This window comes from Anabrus simplex, chromosome 13 (genome assembly GCF_040414725.1).
Source record: "Anabrus simplex isolate iqAnaSimp1 chromosome 13, ASM4041472v1, whole genome shotgun sequence".
In the NCBI taxonomy this organism is placed as follows: Eukaryota; Metazoa; Arthropoda; class Insecta; order Orthoptera; family Tettigoniidae; genus Anabrus; species Anabrus simplex.
The window spans coordinates 43543786-43568168 of record NC_090277.1 but is presented as its reverse complement, the minus strand read 5'-3'; the positions used below and the strand labels follow the sequence as shown (position 1 = coordinate 43568168).

At 41.3% G+C, this 24383-nt stretch overlaps 1 protein-coding gene across 1 annotated transcript in view; it reads right to left on the bottom strand.

The window, feature by feature from the left end:
• The window catches only part of trh (trachealess), a 263636-nt gene that overhangs the window by 2226 nt on the left and 237027 nt on the right, over positions 1–24383 (bottom strand). The window contains exons 10-11 of the mRNA XM_067156891.2: positions 20177–20301; positions 759–928 (exon numbers count right to left, since the gene is read on the bottom strand). Of these exons, the coding sequence (XP_067012992.1) occupies positions 759–928; positions 20177–20301 (295 nt within the window). The remainder of the gene's footprint in view (positions 1–758; positions 929–20176; positions 20302–24383) is intronic.

The window sequence follows — 24383 nt, the reverse complement described above, 5'->3', positions numbered from 1 at the left end:
ATACACTGGCAAGGGAAAAGCGATCTGTCATGGAAGGAAAAATTTACCCCATGTCAGAAATGAAATCCCCTCTTCGCTGAACTGTTAAAATTCTCATTTTTGGGATCGGAGCTTCACTTCTTATCAAACGGACCTTCAAGGGGCATTTAATTTAGATTTTTAGTGATTTAATTTGGAATGGACCGAAAAATGGGGAGGTAACCAGTTAAAACAGGTCGTAAGTAGGCCAAGGGCCGCGATGTCTGTAACGAGTGTTCGGCTTCTTGGTTCCTAAGACCTGTTTTAAGAGTAGGATGTCTGGGTTGATAGACTGACTAAGGAGGATTCGACTTGGCCATCTTGACTATTTTATTACCTCAGGACTGGGGCTTTTGACAATTTCCGAAGATTTTATTTTGGAAAATTTGTAATTTTGATGGACGAGTTTTCGAAATATAGCTCCAGGCCTCTCAACCGTACAGAAGGATGAGCCTGACACATGCAATGTTCAGAATTTAAAGTTAGCCCTTCTTTAATAAAAATCCCGAATCCATCCTGTACATTTTAATTTTTTTAATTTCACTCATTTCTGAAAAACTGCTTCTACTTCAGTATATTTTTAAATTTAAGGCAACAGTCTGGTTATATTAATATTTGTAAGCATTCAGTTTGTGTAAGTGATCGCGAAAAGTACCAATTTCATCAACTGGAACTCAAGAGAACTTTTGATATCGACCGCTTCTACCGTGCTGCCATCTAAAAAGCATCAAACGCACTACCTGTGACGGGTCGACTGGTGCTGCCACCTGCAGCTGCGTTACGTGATCGAGATGGCTGCGACCCCCACGGCCATGTTGATCACTGGGCCCTTCTGAAGAACCGTCTTCCAGATCGGGCGGGGAGCGGTGTGGGTCTTGCTGTTGGTTGGCAGAACCGCCACTGTTTCGGCCTGCCAACATATAGCAAACATACATTTCGTTAGATTAGCATTCTTTTTTTTTTACACTGGTTATGAAACGGGAATAAAATAATCAAAGCCATGTAAATATTATTTTATTAACTTGTGATTTTATTATCGTAGAACGGAACACGCTATGCTATTCAATTCATTGCGGACATGTTTAGCTGAAATCAAAAGCGTATCAATTTGAACATATTAGATACAGAAATAAGCTGTGTTACAACACTCACGAACATTATATCCTTTATAACAGTCACGTAAGAAAATAATCTAGTTAGTGAATTCGCTTTCCTTTTGTTTCGTATGATAGGAGTTACTAAATATTCACGTAAGATCGTTTAAATACGAAAATATTAGCAAGAAATACCTTATATAGTTGTTGTGTCTGATAACATTCTAATGCTAGGTTAAAGGTAACATTGGCAGCTGAATTAGGGCTTTGCAATAAATAAGCAAAAATTATAAATTAACACTACAGAAATTAAACCTAATGACTAGAATATAATTTCAATAATAATACTGATAAAATCATCCATACACATTGGACTACATTATTCATTTTCAATAGATACTTTGTCTCGTAACGTTCAGTCTGTAATTCTCGGTGAATTGCGTGTTTCCTTGCTCCTTTATTCACAGCTAATGCTGTAGTCTTGCTTGTTTTCATATACCTTGAAATCATGAACTTATATCCGCCCAGTGTCTCATGTTTGCAACGTTTGAAATCTGATCTTACCTTTAGTATATTTGCTTGCATCGTGGGATATTTTGTTGTGCTGTAAGTGCATCGTGTTTCATTTACTTCATCTGTGTACTGACTTATTACCCATATTCGTTGTATTCTCTTAACTTTTATAAATGTTCTTTCTGTTGCTGTAAATGTTCAACTTTTTTTTACTATATATATATACACACAGGTATGCACAATGCATACTCCTATATTTATATGTATTACTAATTTTTCTTTTTACTTCTATGGCCTAAGAGCCGCCCGTTCGGCTGATGGCCCGCCTAACCCTCTTGGGTTAGGAGTTGAAATAACCTTTTGAAATAAATAAATAAAAAGTGCATCGTGTTTGTCGTCAAATTAGTAAATTTCAATCAACTTTCATACGTTACCACTTACGTAACATTCTTTCTATCTGAAACTTTCTCGGTACGTCATATTTGGGGGTTGTAGTAAGGATGTAAAAGAGAGGGCATATAAGTCTCCAGTCTGTTATACTCCAACTAGAGTATGGTTCTAGTGTATGGGACCCTCACCAGGATAACTTGATTCGAGAGCTGGAAAAGAGTAGCGTTACGAAAATGTTGCAAAGTTTGAACTGGGAAGACTTGGGAGAAAGGAGACGAGCTGCTCGACTAAGTGGTACCGTCAAACGGGGTCACTTGGAACTACAGTCCAACTTGGGGCAGTTTGAACCCATATTTTGGGAGGTCTTTGCCGACACTTGCTTAAGTTAGTACGCGCCAAAATTCGACAGACGTGTGAACCACAACGTTTACTAGCAATATATATGTATATATATCGAAGCAATATTAAGGTAGAGGTATTACGGAGGTTGAATTGATATATTGTAGATCATTCTCAAAGAAAATAACTATACAAACTTTGTGTATATGAGCTGAGACACTAAGAAACAGAAGGAAGAGTTGTTTGTAGGGCAAGTTCTTTCAATAGAAAATGATGGGACCCACCAGTGCAAATTCCTGCGAAGTTATGAAGGAAGGAAAAACAAAATATTGTGTTTCCTACAGTTGATGACAGAGCCGATGGTTAAAAAAAAAAGCATTTCTCAAAGGTTATTGTGCCAGTTAAGGTAATGAGTAGAGGTAGATATGTTTTCAATGTACCTAACCTTCTTTGAATCAACTACGCTGTACCTATGTCTATATTAAGAAATTACATAATAATTAGAAGATAAATGCATTTATTTTGACAGTTAATTAATTATTTCCCTTTACTTTTTTTACTGTAGTGTCCCACTTAACCTAGATATTGTTAAACATGGGACAGAGACATCAAAACAGAAGAGTATTATGAAAATTAAGTTACTGTCCCAAGTTACACCATCTCGAGCGTAACAAAATTGTACTTTTTGGGTAAAATCAAAAGGCGTACATTAATTCATTAATGAAAATGGACATACTAACATACAGTCACTGGGGTTTATGTAAAATAAAAAAAAAATCATTTAATTTCCAGGTTGTAGAGGCATTTGAAAAATAAAACTGTCCCAAGTAAACCCGTTTGACGGTATGTTGCGAGCTGTCAGTGGAGAGATGGCGTGAAATGACATTAGTGGAATTCAATAGGGCAAATTGGGACAAATATTAATTTATAGGACGTGTAAGAAGAAGCTAGGGAAACTTCCACCTGGGTGACAGGCCTAAATGCAGATCACTGATGATTAACTTTGAACCGAGAACTTATTCTACTATCAATTATCATTGCGGTGCGATCTTGCGATGAAGATCTTTGCCCCTACTTGCACCATATGTGAGGAACCTGCGTGTATTATGTAAATGTGCTGAATATAATAATTTATAATTTCGTGTGGCTATTTCTAGCCGAGTGCAGCCCTTGTAAGGCAGACCTTCCGATGAGGGTGGGCGGCATCTACCATGTGTAGGTAACTGCGTGTTATTATGGTGGAGGATAGTGTTACGTGCTGTGTGTGCGTTGCAGGGATGTTGGGGCCATTGGAATTAACCAATGAAGGTTAAAATCCCCGACCCGGCCGGGAATCAAACCCGAGACCCTCTGAACCGAACGCCAGTACACTGACAATTCAGCCAATGAGTCGTACAATGTGTTGAATGTGAGGAAAGGAACGTTAAGGACGACACAAAAAGACCCAGTCCCCACGCCAGGGATATTAATCATTTGCAATTAAAAACTCCTGACCCGGCCGGGAATCGAACCCGGGGCCGCCGGGCAACAGGCGGACTCGTTGCCCCCTACACCGCGGGATCTCTGGCAGCAGTATTATATCAAAACCAGATCCAAGTTGGATGGCCAGAAGGAATGTTGTCTCACCCCTGTTGTCTATGAAGTTGTTACGTGTAATGTACCGTTTAACGTGTCTCATTATGCAGTGGTCAAGATTTACTTAGATTATCATAAGGCGATTCGAGTGGAGACCAACTATCTATCCACTCTCTCAGTATAGATGCTGTCGCTTCAAATTGCTCCCCTCATTAAAAGTAATCGAGCCCGCCAATTGGGACCGAGTTAGTCAATTTTCTCTGCCTAATTTGAGCAAGATTATATTTTTTTATTAACCTGCTTCTCTCTTTCTCATCTTAAAAGTAAAAAAAATGGCCAGTCATTTGCTTTATGCATGTAAGATGAATTGCTAAATGCGAGAAGAAATAATATTCTCTTCATCATAATTCAAAAACTATTATCACATATTAGTATTTTACATAGCATGGGTTCTTTTTTATCCTTGCTGGGAATATTTATACTTGTTGGCGTATTTGTAAATGTTTTATTACTAGTCAACTAAATCTTAAAATTTAAATTCGGCCTTCTATGTTGCTATAGTGCCGCTGGATCAGATGACTGGAATGTTGGGAAAATGTTTGATCATTTTTCAGTTAATCTGCATCAACAATATCCGGTATGTAGATGATACCGTACTCATTGCCAACAGTACTGCAAAGCAAAGCAAAGCAAAGCAAAGTCACCTCCGTACAGGCCATGAAGGCCCTTGGAGGAGTGGAAGGTAAAGGCTTCCACCATTGTTAACCTCGGCACGTGATGGGATAGAGTGGTTAGCTCTACGCCCGGCCGCCTTTTCCCCCAGGAATTAACCTGGTACTCATTTTTGGTGTAGGCTGAGTGAACCTCAGGGCCATATGAACCTCCGGGGTGGAAATCTCGTTTCTTAAATTTTACGTCTTCCTGACGGGGATTCGAACCCACGTCCTACTAGGCGAACCGAGCACGCCTTTACCGCCTCGGCCAGGCAGCCCCTAACAGTACTGGGGAACTGCAAAAACTCTTAGACAAGGTGTTCAACGTCATCCTTCAATACATCCTTGATATTCATGTAAACAACAACAAAAAAGCGAAATATATGGTTAACAGCAGAAATGTCATTGTGTTACAATCTGCTTTAAATCGCACCGATACAGATAGATCTTTTGTGGCAACGATGGGATAGGAAAGGGCTAGGAGTGGGAAGGAAGCGGCCGTGGCCTTAATTAAGGTACAGCCCCAACATTTGCCTGGTGTGAAAATGGGAAACAACGGAAAACCATTTTCAGGGTAGCCGACAGTGGGGTTCGTACTCAGCAGAAATGAAGTGATACTCGGTATACTAAAGGCTTATGGTCTACCTGTTGAAGTTAACTAAATTCACCTACTTCGGGGTTAGCTTAAGGTAAGAGTGGGATCCTTCTTTAGATATCAGATGCCACACATACGAGTAAAAGCACGTTAATTCAAAAGAAGTCCGCCTCTGTGGCGTAGTGGTTAGCGTGATTAGCTGCCACCCCCGGAGGCGCGGGTTTGATTCCCGGCTCTGCCACGAAATTTGAAAAGTGGTATGAGGGCTGGAACGGGGTCCACTCAGCCTCGGGAGGTCAACTGAGTAGAGGTGGGTTCGATTCCACCTCAGCCATCCTGGAAGTGGTTTTCCGTGGTTTTTCACTTCTCCTCCAGGCAAATGCCGGGATGCTACCTAACACGGCCGTTTCCTTCCCTCTTCCTTGTTTATCCCTTCCCAACTTCCCATCCCTCCCACAAGGCCCCTCTTCAGCATAGCAGGTGAGGCTGCCTGGGCGAGGTGCTGGTCATCCTCCCCAGTTGTATCCCCGGCCCAAAGTCTGAAGCTCCAGGACACTGCCCTTGAGGCAGTAGAGGTGGGATCCCTCGCTGAGTCCGAGGGAAAAACCGACCCTAGAGGGTAAACAGATTACGAACGAACGAACGAATTCAAAAGAAGAAGAAAAAAATGCCAAATTTCTCTTTGGGAAATCAAATGATCATAAATATGTTTTTTAATAAATTACACTCAGATGGATAACGATTAATTTATTGGCATCTAACGAATCGTTTTCGAGACAAAGAATCGACAAACGTAGGATTTAGCGCATTGATGTCCGACTCGTTGGCTGAATGGTAAGCGTACAGGCCTTCGGTTCAGAGGGTCCCAGGTTCGATCACCGGTCAGGTCGGGGATTTGAACCTTAATTGGTTAATTCCAATGGCTCGGGGGCTGCGAGTGTGTGTGTGTGTGTGTGGCGTATTCAGCGTTAGAAATCATCCTAGGTAGGGCCCTCATCTTCGCAGACATGCAGATCGCCTAATAGGCCGTCTACAAAAAAAAAAAAAAAAGAACCGCACCAGGCCTCTCCGGAGGTCATACGCCATTATTATTATTATTATTATTATTATTATAGTGCATTGGTAGGGCGGGCAAGGGAACTGTCTCAGGGCCTACGGAACTACCAGGAAAGAAATATTCATTTTTTCTAGAATATAATTAGATGAGCCTTCTATATGTGTCTCAGTCATGGCCATCCATCATTACTTCACATCACATCCTGCACTGTTGCTAGGTAACATCGTGTCACACATTTTGTATCGCTATTTTCGTGACGGCAAATTTTCAGATGATCTCCAGCCGTAAGACATATTTATGTCAAATGCTACGCAGTATAAAATTGAACAGGCCAATAATGAGGTGTTACATCTACTCCGCACGTTTTTAAAGGTATCGGAACTTGAACACTAACCAGTGCCACAGAGAAGAAAATCCAAGCCTTCGAAATGTTGATCTACAAGTGACTGCTAAAGATTATGTGGGTCCAACAAAGAAATCCTTCGACGTATGAGTTGTTAGCTTGAACTCGTACTGCAGTACCAAGTACAGCCTCCTGCAGTTCTTTTCGGAAGGAAAGATCGACTGGAGATGAGGACTTGGGAGAAGGACGACTTCTTGGTTGGATAACGCTCGCAGATGACTTAAATTACGTCTTAGGGACTCCTCAAGGCGGTCATATTAAAACAGCGCCATATTGATCACCTATATCCATAACAACACTCTTTTTGACTTGCCCTGCTTTATTGATGGATACTTGCTCCTTTGATAAGCTAGCATAATTATGAATAGCCTGTAACAACCTGGAAAAAATAAGCCTCCTAATGGTGCAATAATTACTTAAAATAATTTTTTGTTTACATTTCTTTTTGCTAGTTGCTTTATGTCGCACCGACACAGATAGATCTTATGGCGACGATGAGACAGAAAAGGCCTAGGAATGGGAAAGAAGCGGCCGTGGCCTTAATTAAGGTACAGCCCCAGCATTTGCCTGGTGTGAAAATGGAAAACCACTTCCAGGATGGCTGAGGTAGGAATCGAACCCCCCTCTACTCAGTTGTCCTCCCGCGGCTTAGTGGACCCCGTTCAGCTCTCATACCACTTTTCAAATTTCGTGGCAGAGCCGGGAATCGAACACAGGCTTCCGGGGGTGGCAGCTAATCATGCTAACTACTACACCACGAGACGGATAATAATAATAATAATAATAATAATAATAATAATAATAATAATAATAATAATAATAATAATAATAATAATATGGCCCGTACAGCAGTCTGAGTTTGACACCCCTAGACAAAGTAAGCATTGGAGAAATGGATATTAAATACTAAGACACGAAAATATTTTATTATTATATACCATAACATGAGACGAAGTAGGCTATACAACGTTTGAGGTCGATTCTTCCATAGTAGAGACCGCTCAGATTTGGTGTCAAGGAAGTATACAAGCAGCTAATGATCACACTATTACACTTAATTTTGTAGTCAGAGGCCGTTCGCCTCGTTGTCGGCTTTGTTGTTCTTTATCATTAATATTCTCTTCATTTCATTGACTACATTATGTTATTTAATAGGTTAGAAACAGTACTACGCCATTTGTTTTAAAGGGGCCTTTCCGCGATTTAAATAACAGCTATAGCGAATATAATAAATAGGACTAAAAAGAATAATGTTTTATTTATGCTTAGTAACATTATAAATGCATATTCATTGCCGCACTATCATACACACAGTACCTCTTTTTATGTTTTACAATAAGAACTTGGATCCAAAATGGCGCCTGTAGTTTTATGATACACAACACATTAACACTGATTATGGCGTAGTAAACAAAAGAAGATCGGGGAAGACAAGGTTGCGAATTTTTCACACGCTGAGGAATACTGAAGATTGATCATAAATGTTACCACATTTACGATTCATGTAATTACAGATGTCTGGTTGGTATTCGGAATAGCGAACGGTTTAAATCATCGTCATGAGCGAATATTCGGGCGGGCTTTCTTTTTTATTCGTCTTGTAATGGTCGTCTGTCACCTCCTTCCGTGGTCCTCCGGCCTCTCAGGTTAGGGATTTTAATAAGTCTAGAGAAAAATTGATTATTTATCGGACAGGTTATATGATGTGTTATTAAGAAGATAAAAAAGAAGGTTTTCTCTGTTCTCAGTGTAGTCCATCACATTCTATAGAGTAGGAAGGGACTGGAACTTAATTTTAAATCATTAAACGTTCGCAGACAATCTATACATAATTCAAAACAATGGAAATAGGATGAATTAATTAACATAAACTAACTTAACCTTCAGACTTAAAAACAACGCAAATAATTACAGCTACAAATATGCAGCACCTTCTCGGGGACCAAAACAGAGAGTAGAAAATGACTGACTGTAGTCACAATTTACAGGTGAAATATTCAGAAGTTCGCGAAATGCACTTGACATAAAATAAGCCTATATCTTAATTTACAGTTTTGAATGAACAAGGTCCGTTTGTATCATTTCTGCGAGCTGGATTCTGTCTCATCCGAAAATCGATTTGCAAGATAAGAATTGCATATAAAATTAGTTAGAACTTAAATGACAATAATAATAATAATAATAATAATAATAATAATAATAATAATAATAATAATAATAATACCGGGCGAGTTGGCCATGCGCGTAGAGGCGCGCGGCTGTGAGCTTGCATCCGGGAGATAGTAGATTCGAATCCCACTGTCGGCAGCCCTGAAGATGGTTTTCCGTGGTTTCCCATTTTCACACCAGGCAAATGCTGGGGCTGTACCTTAATTAAGGCCACGGCCGCTTCCTTCCAACTCCTAGGCCTTTCCTATCCCATCGTCGCCATAAGACCTATCTGTGTCGGTGCGACGTAAAGCCACTAGCAAAAATAATAATAATAATAATAATAATAATAATAATAATAATAATAATAATAATAATAATAATAAATTTCAGATACTTGGGGGAAATCATACACATCGTGAATCAAACATAGAGAGAATTTCTAAATTGCAAAAAGCTGCGACGCCCGAGTACGCGAATTTCGGTTCACTCTGTGGATATACAGGGTTGTAGGAAATAACGTAAACCGAGTATATGAGCGTTAGAGCATTGGTCATACTAATAAATAAAATGAAAAAAAAAATACGTCGATAACTCGCGCCGTTGTCATATTATCAGCTGCTGAAGTTAGCCAATCAGATCGCTTCGCGGGCGAATTCAAACGGGCTTTGCGAGGCACGTGGCTTGGTTGGGTTTGAGAGCCATGCGAGAAATGAGCATCAAATGTGGGTTTCAGCCAGTGTCACCGTAGCGTGCTTACTGTGGGCCGAGCCTATCAGCAGGGAGTTTCTTGTTCAAGTCTCTCCCCTGGAGAAGTTCATTTCTTCTATTGGCGCTCTCAAGCCGGTCATAATCCACCTGCAGATTCAGCAACCCGTCTCGCAAAGCCCATATGAAGTCGTCCGCGAAGCGATCTGATTGGCTAACTTTTGTTCCAATTATTTATCAGTATGACCAACTCTCTAAAACTCATATATCTGGTTCACGCTGTTTCTGACCGTCCTGTATATCAATATTTTTGTATTACAAAACGTCCCTGAGAGGGCATCGGATAACGAAAGGGTTAGATGAAAAGCCAGAAAGTGAATGACTCCTTAAAGATCACAAGCCTAAGAATATTTGAGTCATAAATATTAAGGACTGTCAGATAATCTGTACAGCCTGACGTCAGCGGACACAATGACAAATTCATTCGTGATTTTCACTCTCTTCAAGTGTCTCGATTTGTAGCTCCCTTGTAGGTGTTAAACAGCCTAGTCATGCCTAGCGCCTCCCAATCAGCTGGCTGTGAATGTTGCAGGTTCCCTCAGCTTCGCTAAGAGACATAATTTCCGCTTCGTGGGAATAAGACACTTCCATCCATAACCCCGTTAACTCATTTGCATTAACAATGTAATGTGGTACACTCCTGTTCCGTAATAACAGCAGCACATATTGAAGAGATTAGCTAGCGCATTTCAACTGATACATAATATTTTGTCAGTAATAATAATAATAATAATAATAAATTATTCATTAATGTTATTGGCTTTAAGTCCTACTAACTACTCTTTTACGGGTTTTTGGAGACTCTCGAGGCGTCGGAATTTAGTCCCGCAGCAGTTCTTTTGCGTGGCCAAAAAATCTACCGATACGAGGCTGACGTATTTGAGCACCTTCAAATACCACCAGACTGAGCCAGGATCGAACCTGCCAAGCTCGGGTCAGAAGGCCAGCGCCTCAGCCGTTTAAGCCACTCAGCCCGACAATAATAATAATAATAATAATAATAATTGAACCTATCATGCTAGATGTTGAAATCAATATCCAGGAAGGCAAAGCTAAGGAATTATAATACAGTAATCAAACCCGAAGCATAATATACATCGGAAATCTTAATAATGGGTGATAGATCATTAATCAAAGACATAGAAGAACAAGACAGGAAAATTCTGCGAAAAATCTTCGGCCGAGTATATAGGGATGGAATCTGGATGATAATGAAATCTCAGGAAATATATTATCATGCCGAAAAAAATGCTCACACACCTTCAGAAATTTGCAACTGAAATTCTATGGGAAAATTCTCAGAATGAGCGAGGATAGAATTTTCAACCTTGCCCTTTCATTAAAAACCAAGGACAACTGGCTTAGTGAAATGGAAACAGACCTTCAGGAAATATAAATCACCGAGGAAATGATATGAGGCAGATGTAAATTTCGAACACTAATTGGTAATCACTCGTCCGACTCGTTGGCTGAACGGTCAGCGTACTGGCCTTCGGTTCAGAGGATCCCGGGTTCGATTCCCGGCCGGGTCGGGGATTTTAATCGTCTCTGATTAATTCTTCTAGCCCGGGGACTGGGTGTTTGTGTTTGTCCCAACACTTTCCTCTTCATGTTCACACAACACACTACACTACCAACCACCACAGAAACACGCAATAGTGATTACATCCCTTCATATAGGGTTGCGTCAGGAAGGGCATCCGGCCGTAAAACAGGGCCAAATCCACATGTGCGACACAGTTCGCACCCGCGACCCTACAGGTGTGGGATAAATGGTAGAAAAGAAGAAGAAGAAGAAGAAGAAGAAGAAGAAGAAGAAGAAGAAGTGGTAATCACTCATTTGCAGGCGAAACCAACACCAAATCAGCTAACACCTGGACAGAAAAAAAAACCCACTAAGTGAGAGGATGCAGAGATTTTGGGAGAAGAAGGTTGCAAAAACAGCAGCTGAGCGAGTTTAACCGCGCTGCTTAGTCCGGCATAACGATGTAATAATAATAATAATAATAATAATAATAATAATAATAATAATAATAATAATTGAACCGTGTGTTTGGTCTCCTCCCGCCTTAAAGGACTTGGTACCTGTGCTGTGCTCCTAGCGAGCTCATTGAAAATGTACTACCATCAATGTGCGTATTTCTGAATGTCCTAGGCATTGATTGTGTAATAAATGTGTCTCTCCCTGTTCCTCACTTATGGCTCCATGGACAAGGAATTCTTTCCGTCCTGGGGCGTCCCTCCGTATTTGCATTTCTTTCGTATGTCGATCGTCTGCCATGCTCCCTCGCGTGTACTTACCCCCTCCCGGCTTCTCCGAGAGAGGGGCGTGATGACGTTGGTATCGGGACCTACCCCTCCCGGCGAGCCAGTGTGCCTCGCCGGGCGGTGGTCCGTCTCACTTACCTGCTGCTCTTGGTGGAGAGCACTACTCTTGGGTCGAACCAAGGACCGTGAGAGGGGCATGGGAGGTAAGATCTACTGGCTTGCTATGTGTTGGTAGGATGATGGGAGGAACTAGGAACTTGTACAGTTATGTAACGCCATGTATCTGGTTGTAATTGATAAGGAACGGCTTGGTGCCGAGATATTTTGTGAAAGTAACGTAAAGTAACTTAAAGTGTTGTACGGTTCTTGTAACATGAAAGAGAGATGCCAGAATGTTCTGGACGTGTAGTTGGGAAGTATGCGTGTCATTGTGAGTTCACTGATAGAAGAGTTTTCCTTACCTTGTAACTGGCGAGCTGTATATACGTTGTAGCGCTGTAGTGATTAGTAAGACATTTATTTGGTACCAAGGTGCGCAGCTTACGGTTATGTTAAACCTTTTATTAGAGGAGTGGAATTCCTCTTATATTTTACAAGGATGAGAAATGGAAACGGGTTAAAACCCTTCTTTAGTTATGTTATGTTGATTTTCGTGCGCTTCCGAATTGGTTTGTTTTACATTGTCTATGAATAAAGTTGTTGTCAAGCTGTTTGAATTGGGACTTGACATTATCCTCTGGGTTGGACCTTACATTTATATCCAGATCCCTGGCCCGCTCTCCTTTGGGTCATCCTGCCGGGGGTACGGTACAGTGGTGGCAGCCAGGAGCGTGGTTCGATCTGGATTTCCTTTTTTTTTTCATTTACTTGCGAAATTTGAGCTCCCAGAGCTCTCTCGTCTCGGTGCTTGTAATTTTGCCTTGTGTGTTGTATCATTTACACGATGTCTGCTCGCGACATTATTTATCCGGGAGCTTTGCGGAAGGAGGAATTGCTGTATGAGTTAGCAATACGTAATTTGGAATCGAAAGGGACAGTTAAGGCCGATGAACTCTTGTTGAGGAACAATTTACATCGGAATGTCTCAGCGCCCTGTTATACCGAAAGCGAGGTCACGAGTTCGGTATCCCTTATTGAGACTAACCTCTCTGATATCGCCTCAGTGATGGATTTTCTGGAGAGCGACGTCGCTTCGCCCCATCAACTTAAGAGAGTGCAGGGTCGTTTGATGCATTATGTTCATCGTGTAGGTGATTTGCTGTCATTAGACTTAAAGGAGGAGGTGTTAAATCAGGTTCAGGATTTACAGGTCAAATCTTCTACGCTTTTAGAGAAAGTTGAGACTTGGCTAGCTGACCCGTCTATCAAGACTAAGCCAGTGTTACCTTCCACTGCGGCGGTGGTAGGCGAGTTAAACCAACCCACTCCTGACCTTGGGCCTGACGGGCAGCGAACTTCCCTCGAGCCGCATTTCTCATCTTTAGAGCGTTCTTCAAAACAGACTACGAGGCAACAGCCACCTTTGTCGCTGCAGGTTTCACCATTTTCGAGTATTCCTCACCCATTGAATAACATGCTGAAGGACAGCCCGCGCTACTCAGTGAATTCGGCGAGTGATGTGGTTGCATTTCTTCGTTTTCTTGTCGAATTCTTGGATCACGCTCAAGTATTTGGGTTGACGCATGCACAAATTTTACAGGTGATCTATCCGCATACTGTCGGAGTTCTTTCTGATAAGATTGTTAATGCTATATCGGAACAATTATCGTTGCATCAGTTTCATGCCCATATACTAACTCACTTTATCCCCGCTAGGGCTCTTAATTCTTTGGTGCAACAATTCTACTTTCGTGTGCAACGTTTAAATGAGACCTTATCAGAATTTATTTCTGACATTAAATTTTATGCCAGGGTATTCGCACTTGATTATACGGAGGAGCAGGTGGTTTCGACTATCGTGGAAGGGATTACTCCGTCGTATCGTTCTTGCTTGTGTTTTGTGTCTCAGCCTCGTAACCTTGCCGAGTTGGAAGCTATGGTCGTCTCGGCGGAGGGCATTCGACATGCCGACTCGCTTCGCGATCCTGGTCTTTCTTCTGGCCGGGGTGTATCTGAGCGTGCTGTTACTCGTAAACCCGCCCCGTTAAAAATATGTTTTGGCTGCGGCGCGTCTGATCATCTCCGTAATAAGTGCCCTTCTCGATCTCTTCAGGCACAAGGGCCTAGCCGTGGTTCGAGTACCGAGGGGCCGCCTAGGGTTTCGAAGGTTGTATGTTTTCGCTGTGGGACCCCGGGTCATGTAGCGAGGGATTGCACGAAAGGGCCGAAAGGTATCTGACTAGACCGGCAAAAGGCCAGGGACAGGCTCATTAATTCGCCGTCGCCTAGTCAAAATCATCGTACGACTCCAGGTGAACGTTTGTCATCCTGTCCTGCCGAATGTTTGCAGATAACGACCGAGAATAAGGGGGTAGCTCCATTTGTCAAGGCCGAGATTAATAATGAGCCAGTGACGGCACTCTTAGATACTGGAAGTGTTGTTTCCTTTGTAAGCGAGAAGTGGTTTGGTCTGCATAAATCTGTGTGTAAATTTCCCGTCGTCCACCCGGTTTCCTTTTCCTGTGTGGCTGCTAATTCTTCTAGAGTTGAAGTCTTGGGAGTTGTGAAGTGTAAGATTCGTGTTGCTAATTTTTCGTGGAAATTTCCGTTGTATGTGGCCAAAGATTTACCGTGTCCTGTAATCTTTGGATCTGATTTTTTCGCTTACTCAGGCTTGGTTTTGGATATACAGGAAGGGTCCTGCTGGTTCAAATTTTGTCGTGATGTTCGGATTCCTGTATTGCGGTCTAACTCGAGTTCTTCTTTTGCCGTGGTGCCCTCTGAGGACGAAAAGGGCTCCGATCTTAGCCATTTGCCCGAGGATCAGGCCAAGAGCATTAGGGAGTTGTGTGCTGCCTTTCCCGAGGTTCTGACGGAAAAATTGGGGATGACTAACTTGTTGGAGTACAAGATAGAGGTCTCAGATTCTATTCCTGTTAGGAGTCCGCCCTATCGTCTTTCTCCCCCAAAAATGCGAGCATTGAAGGAGATCATCGATAACATGTTGCAGGAGGGAATAATTCGGCCTTCCACGTCCGCTTACTCCTCACCCATATTTCTCGTGCCTAAGCCTCAGGGAGGTTACCGTCCAGTTTTGGATTATAGGTCATTGAATAAGAAGGTGATATTGCAATCTGTTCCGCTCCCAGACTTGCATTCCTGTTTTTCGTGGTTCAGAAAGGCTAGGTATTTTACCGTCCTGGATTTAAACCAGGCATATTATCAAATCCCTTTGGCAGAGGAGTCCCGTCATTTGACAGCCTTCGCAACCGACTGGAACCTCTACGAATTTTGTCGATTGCCCTTTGGCATTTCCACTGGCGCTGCGGTGCTTAGTAGGCTTCTAGATCAGTTGTTTTCGGATATTAAATTCAGTTATCTTTATCATTACCTCGACGATGTCGTCATCTATTCGGAAACCTTTGAGGAGCACCTTGACCACCTGCGCGAAGTGTTGTCTAGACTGCGTAACGCTGGCCTGACGGTTAAATTGTCGAAGGTTTCCTTTGCAAAGCCGCAGATGTCCTTTTTAGGCCATATAGTGTCATCTAATGGAGTTTCAGTCGACCAGTCTCGCACCCGGGCCATTGATGAGTTCAGACCCCCACAGGACGTTAAAGGCGTCGCCCGCTTCATCGGGATGGTAAACTTCTTCCGTAAGTTTATCCCTAACCTTGCTAAGCGTGCTGGGCCTCTTAACGCCCTCCGGCGTAAAGGGGTGAAGTTTGAATGGGGTACTTCACAACAAGCAGCCTTCGAGGATCTGAAGTTGGCTATAACTAATGCTCCCATACTTGCGATGCCCGATTTTTCCAAAACCTTCATTGTTCAGACCGATGCTTCAGCCTCGGCGGTTGCAGCTGTCTTAATGCAGGAATCCGACCTGGGCCGGCGACCTGTTGCTTACGCTTCCAGGACCTTGACTCCTCTTGAAAGTAAATATTCAGTCTATGAGTTAGAGGGTTTGGCTGTGTTGTTTGCCCTAGAGAGGTTTCGAATGTATTTAGAACATGTAAAATTCGAGCTTGAAACCGATAACCAAGCGTTGAGCTGGGTCCTGGGTAAACCTAGGAAAACGGGCCGTCTAGCTCGGTGGGCCATAAGAATATCGGCGTTTCAGTTCGATGTACGGCACATTCGAGGCTCGGACAATGTTGTGGCCGATTCGCTTAGCCGCATGTTCACTGGTCAGCCTATTCAGGATGATGACTCTTCTGACCCTGAGGTCCTAACTTCTTTACCCCTGGCTGGAGCGATCTTGACTGATGCCCCGTTGTTATACCATGATCTTGCAAAATTCCAAGTGGAAGATCCTATCTTAGGGCCTATTGTCCAGCAGTTGAAAGAAGGCAAGATTGTTAACCCATATGTGTTAAGAAATGGTGTCCTTTGCTGTCCCTCCCGCTCTGATCACAAGATGAAAGTTGTTGTTCCATCGGTATTAGTACCTATGATATTTAAATATTTCCATGAAACTCCTTTGGCTGGTCATCTGGGAGTGTTTAAGACCAGGGAGAAAATTCGCGAAACTTTTATTTGGAAGGGGCTGGATGCTGAAGTCCGTGAGATGGTCAAAGCGTGTAAGATTTGTAGGATGAGCAAGCCTGCCCTTAATACTCGGGTCGGCCTGTTGTCTTCTACCCAGGCTACGCGACCCATGCAACGTCTATTTATAGATTATGTGGGACCCCTCCCCAAGTCAAGGACGGATGGCAATAGATTTATATTTGTTTGTGTCGACGGCTTCACTCGTTTTTCTTGGTTTTTTCCGACGAGGTTAGCCACGGCAGAGTCCACCATAAGGTGTTTAAAAACCATATTTTCTTCTTTTGGTCCGAGCCAGTACTTGGTGTCCGATAATGCGAGGGCGTTCACGTCGAATTTGTTCAGAAAGTTTTGCTTTAGCCTGTCCATTACGCATGTGACAACGTCCCCGTACCACCCCCAACCCTCTTATGCAGAGAGAGTCAACCGCAATTTGCGGGCCGCTCTCATCGCCTTCCATCATGACGATGTTTTGAGATGGGACACTTCGTTGCCATGGCTGGCTTTCGCATTTAATTCTGCTGTACATGAAGCGCATCAGTTTTCTCCTGTGTCTCTTATGTTCTCCTTCGTTCCCAACTCTCCACTCAGTAATCTCTGGAACATTGATGAACTGTTACCAGAGAGGATTGACCCCCTTAACATCAGGGCAATTTGGAAAAAGGCTAAGGAAAACCTCAAGGTGTCCTATGAGAAGAAGAGAGAACGTTACAATGAGGGGCGCCGACCGACCGATCTCGCTGTAGGAGATAATGTTTTTGTTAAGAATTTCGTGCCTTCCGGGAAGCTCGCTCCTAGATTCCGTGGACCGTATGAAATTATTGATTTCTTAACGCCGGTCACCTTGTTGGTAAAGGACCCGGAGACGGAGAGAGTCTTCCGAGTTCATCTTTCGCAAGTAAAGCCTGCTTAGCGTTTCAGGTACGGGTACCTTGGTTTCATGTGGTATGAAGCTTTAACCTGGTTATCTGGAGAGTTTTGACTCATTTCCATTCTTGTCGGAAATATGCTCTTCCCTTAGTTAGTTTAAGTTTGTTCTTTTTTAAGAAAAACAAATCTGGATGTATTATTTATTTATTATGAATGATTTAATGTGAGTCCTCCCGGAGTCCTATCGCACCCGTACTGCTCCCATGCCCCCCGGTCCGGTCCCCTACACTGCATTGGCCCCCTGTACCCTATACCGGTGGATGGATATCTTTCGACATCTTGCTGGCCTTCTGCTTTATTTTACAGTGGACTGGAGTATCCACCTACGCCCACTGCTCCATGAGAAGGGCCCCTCGTGGCTGCGATTCCTGGCGATCATTGACTCCAGCCGCCGTGTCTTACGGCTACCGAGTTCAGAAGGATTGGGATTTCCAGCGTCTGAGTTGCCTAAGGAGGCTCCGAGACGGTCCGCTACTGTGGCCGTTGTCCTGCATGCATGCCGCTCAAAGTTTGGTTGGGTTGTATCCCAGCTATGATGGTTGCCGGCCCTGATGGCCCACCTTTCCCCTGGCGATTGCTGGGGACATCTTCATTGAACTGAATGTTGCCATATCCCGGGATATACTTGTCAAAGACTCGCTACTTCATTGTGGTGTACAGTAAGAAACTAATTTTTGATACAGCAAGAATGTAAGGTCAGGGATAGGCTTGGCAAAGACTCGCTACTTCATTATGGTGTATAGTAAGAAAGTAATTTCAGTGCTAATCTTGGCAAGAACTCGCTATTTCATTTAATGTACAGCAAGAATGTAAATTCAGAGATAATCTTGGACTCACTACGTCATTTTGGTGACCAGCAAGAGTATTAATTTTATATATTATCTGGGCAAAGACTTGTTTCTTCATTTTTATGTGCAGCAAGATGTTACTTTTGTATATAGTTATTTATTGTAAAGCAAGAACACTATTGTATATCCAGCAAGTATTCAAGATAATGAACTTTATGCGGCTGATCTTTATGGAAGGAAAACACTTTGGTCAACCCTGGGTTGGTGTTTTGGGGGGGAGGTCTGAACCGTGTGTTTGGTCTCCTCCCGCCTTAAAGGACTTGGTACCTGTGCTGTGCTCCTAGCGAGCTCATTGAAAATGTACTACCATCAATGTGCGTATTTCTGAATGTCCTAGGCATTGATTGTGTAATAAATGTGTCTCTCCCTGTTCCTCACTTATGGCTCCATGGACAAGGAATTCTTTCCGTCCTGGGGCGTCCCTCCGTATTTGCATTTCTTTCGTATGTCGATCGTCTGCCATGCTCCCTCGCGTGTACTTACCCCCTCCCGGCTTCTCCGAGAGAGGGGCGTGATGACGTTGGTATCGGGACCTACCCCTCCCGGCGAGCCAGTGTGCCTCGCCGGGCGGTGGTCCGTCTCACTTACCTGCTGCTCTTGGTGGAGAGCACTACTCTTGGGTCGAACCAAGGACCGTGAGAGGGGCATGGGAGGTAAGATCTACTGGCTTGCTATGTGTTGGTAGGATGATGGGAGGAACTAGGAACTTGTACAGTTATGTAACGCCATGTATCTGGTTGTAATTGATAAGGAACGGCTTGGTGCCGAGATATTTTGTGAAAGTAACGTAAAGTAACTTAAAGTGTTGTACGGTTCTTGTAACATGAAAGAGAGATGCCAGAATGTTCTGGACGTGTAGTTGGGAAGTATGCGTGTCATTGTGAGTTCACTGATAGAAGAGTTTTCCTTACCTTGTAACTGGCGAGCTGTATATACGTTGTAGCGCTGTAGTGATTAGTAAGACATTTATTTGGTACCAAGGTGCGCAGCTTACGGTTATGTTAAACCTTTTATTAGAGGAGTGGAATTCCTCTTATATTTTACAAGGATGAGAAATGGAAACGGGTTAAAACCCTTCTTTAGTTATGTTATGTTGATTTTCGTGCGCTTCCGAATTGGTTTGTTTTACATTGTCTATGAATAAAGTTGTTGTCAAGCTGTTTGAATTGGGACTTGACATTATCCTCTGGGTTGGACCTTACATTTATATCCAGATCCCTGGCCCGCTCTCCTTTGGGTCATCCTGCCGGGGGTACGGCACAATAATAATAGCTTGTAATGTCCATTTCATGTTTCAGTAATTCAGGATCCGCCGTGGTACCTGGACGATCGTCACTTTTGTAGACCTTAAGAAGACGTATGATTCTATGGACGAAGAGACCATTTTTGATACTCTAAAAGAACTCAGAGTGATCAGAAAGACCGGGGAACTAATCCGGCAAACTCTCACGAATACGACTTCTAGAGTGAAATTCCTTCGGGAAATTTCTGAGCCTTTTGAAATATGTATTGGCGTTCGTCAAGGTGTAGGCATCTCCCCTATTCTGTTTGACTTAGTTCTAGACAAAGTTATTACTTTCTATACGCACAGTATCTTATAATTTTCTCTACGATAACATATTGGTTAAAAGAAAAGTGCTTCCGCCATTATGGAAAGATCTATTGAATAATAAGTTCAGATGAAGCAGAAAAGACCCAGGAAAAATATCAGTCAATGACTTCTCTTTGATTTGCCATTAACCATTAAGAAAAAACAGCGAAAAGGAATTATATTGTATAAATTTTGGAGGAATGCTTTTCAAAAAAGAAGGTAAGAATTAATGCGGTTCGGGAAGATATGAATACGGTTTGATTCAAAATATTTGGCTCTTACCTCCACGATCCGCATCAGGAGATCCGTTCTCTGGGTCATTCCCTCCAGCTTCTTCCCTCTTGACAGTCTGGACACTCTCCTCCAATTGACAGCAGTCCAGGATCAGGTTCTCATATTCCCGACCACTGTAATTAGAGAACAAAATATATCAATGCATTACAACTGTCCAACAAGTGGCATTTGGTTATTGTGTTCTTTGCAGTCTCTGCTTACAGAATCGAGGGCTAGGCTTATGTTATCTCGGCAGACTACCTTCAACTACAGTGAAACCCGTCCCATTGGACACGCCTTTCCATTGAACATATACTGAATGCACTGTTTAATTCCCCCTTTCAGACCGTGTACGCACAATTGTGCGGGTTCGTATTTTATTTATCCCTGACCGTATTTGATGTTTTTTCGGCGCTAGACCGGACCGCAGTGATTGTGCGGGACACGTAGCGTGTATTTCAATTGTTTTTAGTATGCACTTGACCGCCAGGGCGAAGGAAGAAGAGTTTAAAAAGCACAGTTGATCGGCGAGATGGCAGGCAGCAGTAGTGCCAAAAGTAAGTATTTATTTATTGCGTTTATATTAATCTAGAAGCTTTACTGAATACCGGAATATATTCAATGAAGTGTGTACATTGGTTAGTGAACGTAAATTTTGAAGATACGTCATCGTATGTGATACAACGAGGTTTTGAATTTTGATCCGCACAATTGTGTGGGTCCTTTTTTCGGATGTTAGTTTTTATTTTGTAAAATAAACTATCAATGTGTGTATTGAGGAGCATTTTAGTCAGTTTTTGACATACAAACAAAAATTCACACCTCCAGTTTTCTTTCAGGCCTGAAAGGGATACATTTACATGTTAAAAATCCTCTATACATCGGAAGCTCCTCAACTCTGGACCTGCGACAGTTTGAACAGGTTCAAAACTATTATCTTGTGCTCTTTTGCAAAGCTGTAATGCAAACATGTTTAACATCGTCTCTGGAAATTAGGGATGGTTGAAAAATAACGTAGCAGTTATTTTGTCACGGTTACCTGATGGTAAAGATTACAATTTTTAACAGATATAACAATAGCATGTTACTGATACTTCTCGTAGCGAAAAATAAATGTCTATAGACGTAGCTATCGTGACTTCCAACAGTGAAAATATGAATAGTGCTTTCCCATCTCACCGACCATTGCCGTTTAACTTCTAGGAACCTATGACCTCCTTATCAATCATAAACGATCACATTCTTAATAATACATTCAAATAAAAACTCACATGTATAGGATTTGAACTAGAACTAGTTAAATATTTCAGCTGCTAGTAGAATGAAGTGAAAACTACGTAAGGGGCTTCTAATAATGTCTTAATCAAGTCCCTGTTGAAAAGAATAATATAGCCTATATTATTTGTTTACTTTAGATCAAGAAGAAATAAAAGAAAACTTATCGAATTTCGTGTTATAAAATCTGTGGTGTCTTTAAGGCGACACTCCGGAGATAAAGAGATATTTTTACCTAATGGATTTTTAGGAAACTTTATGGCAACGTCACCTACATAAATATTTTCATATACAGTTAGCCTACTAGGTTTTTCCATATAATGTTTTTATGAAATTTTTAATTCCATTTTTTCATGAAATTTAATTAGCATATTAATGTTAATTCGTAATTAGGTAGATAATACTTCTTTTAAAAGCACTACGTATCGATTTTTCTGTACATAATTTATATAAGGAGATATATCGTACTAAAGTTTAAGTAATTTTTACGTTCTAAAAATTTGGGCTTAAAAATCCCTACTACTTGAAAAAATTTCTGCATTCAAAAATTCCATACGCAGGTTTCTTAATATAGCTGTGATACATACACCATACAAATTTTGTTACATTTGGCAGAATATTATGGGAGAAAAATGGGATTTAAAGGTAAAATTACAACTGGCAAACAAACCATTATTAAAGTGATAAATTGTTTGAATTCAGCGGAATAACTTCGTGAAAAGAAAAAAAAACCTCAATTTTCTCAATTTCAGTTATAAAAAATTCACCAAAATGACCGAAATATCGATTTTTATCTCCGGAGTGTCGCCTAAAATTTAGATTTGTTCAGTCATTAAGATATGAAGGTAGTAATAATTGTTTCATAATAATAATAATAATAATAATAATAATAATAATAATAATAATAATAATAATAATAATAATTATTATTATTATTCGTTATCACCTGTAACAAACGTTCGTTATTTATAACTGATAACATTTTAAGAAGTGTAATGAAGGGTGGAACGTTATTTTTAACTGTTATTTATAAGTGTTATTTTTTGTAATTCGGACACAGTTATAACGGTTACATGAAAATAACGTTTCCAGCCCTCACTACTGGATCTGTCCAAGAGCATTTAAAAGCAATAATATTAAGACAGAGAGTCTTCTTGTAAGTTAACAATGCAATCGAATTTACACGGTTCTCGACGCAATTTGCTGGATCCACGGTGCTTGGATGGACGTAGTTTAAAGAAAGAATTGTGAAATGTGTTAACTGAGGAACTGAGATGTCTTTCTGAAGACCTTCGCAGTGAATTATAAGACGTTGGTGGTCTTAGTGATTTCGATAATCTGTTGGAAGTACACGATGATATTCCTGGAACAATTTATGGATTGTTATAAAAAGTGATTGTCTTCAGAAGAACGATTATCAGAGGAGAAGAAGAAGAAAAACAGTTTCTATCCTCAAGTAGCCATCTACTCATCAAAAAGCTTTGCAGTGTATTAATGAGTTGGAACGTTATGCGTTGTGGATAACAAACCAGAAATGATTGAAACTCTATTTGGATTACGTAGGAGAATTTAATAAGAATGAGCACGTATAAAAGTGGAAAAATAAAAGTCTTTGGACTGTTTTTTTCGCTAAGCAGTAAAGGGTGAGTACCGATGCAAGTGTAATGGACTAGCATAACTTGGAATCAATTTTCTAACCCATGGATAAATAATGGAAATATCGAGCTCAATTAGTTGCTATAAATCGTGATGTATTATTTGTGTGTTGTATGATCTGTATTGTGTAACAAAACATGAGAGGTTATGTCATGATACATCTGCTGTATGTATTTTAATACGAGTTTATTTAATGTAAGAACACATAATCAATAGTATATAATTTATTATTACCTGTAAATATGATGTATAAATCCAGTGTAATGATGTGCAACACACTGTCATAGTCCAGAACAACGCATCTTGTCAATAGAGTTGTATAGAAAATTCCTTTCATTGTAAATAGGTTATTGGAGACTCCAGAAATTATGAGAAAACATGTTGTGTCATATTCTTCTAGAAGCCTGGCCAGGCAATGTTTATAAAGAGGAGTTGGAGTTGAGTTGTTAGCGAGAGTTGCTAGTGAAAGTCGTGAACTCATGTTGTGTCGGTAGTTGGTTGACATGTTAATGTTGCAGTCTTCTTCTTGTTCTTATTCTTCGTAGAAGTGTTTTTGTTCAAAATGGTGGTTTATTAAAGTGTGTGTGTGTGTGTGTGTGTGTATAATGTATATATAATTTGTAAACTGAACAGTGTACACAATTGACAACATCGCGTATGTGCGCCTTTGTGGTTACAACAATACTATACAGAACAATATGGAAAGTAAAACATAATACAATACTGTAGTGCTTTGAAAAACGTTTTAGTAGGCATGCAATTAACTTTACTGTGATAAATTCAAAGAATCACTATTATTATTATTATTATTATTATTGTTATTATTATTTTTGCTAGTTGCTTTACGTCGCACCGACACAGATAGGTCTTATGGCGACGATGGGATAGGGAAGGGCTAGGAGTGGGAAGGAAGCGGCCGTGGCCTTAATTAAGGTACAGCCCTAGCATTTGCCTGGTGTGAAGATGGGAAACCACGGAAAACCATTTCAGGGCTGCCGACAGTGGGGTTTGAACCTACTATCTCCCGAATACTGGATACTGGCCGCACTTAAGCGACTGCAGCTATCGAGCTCGGTATATTATTATTATTCTTATTCTTATTAATAATAATATATAGTACGCACTAGCTCAGAGTCCTTTTTTCCTTTCCTGCACTGTCAGTGTACTTTTTTGAAATACTGTACATCCACCCTATAGATTGGACACCCCACTACATTGGACACATTTTTAATGAACCGTAGGTGTCCAACTTAGAGGGGTTGTACTGTATTAGGCTATCTATCTA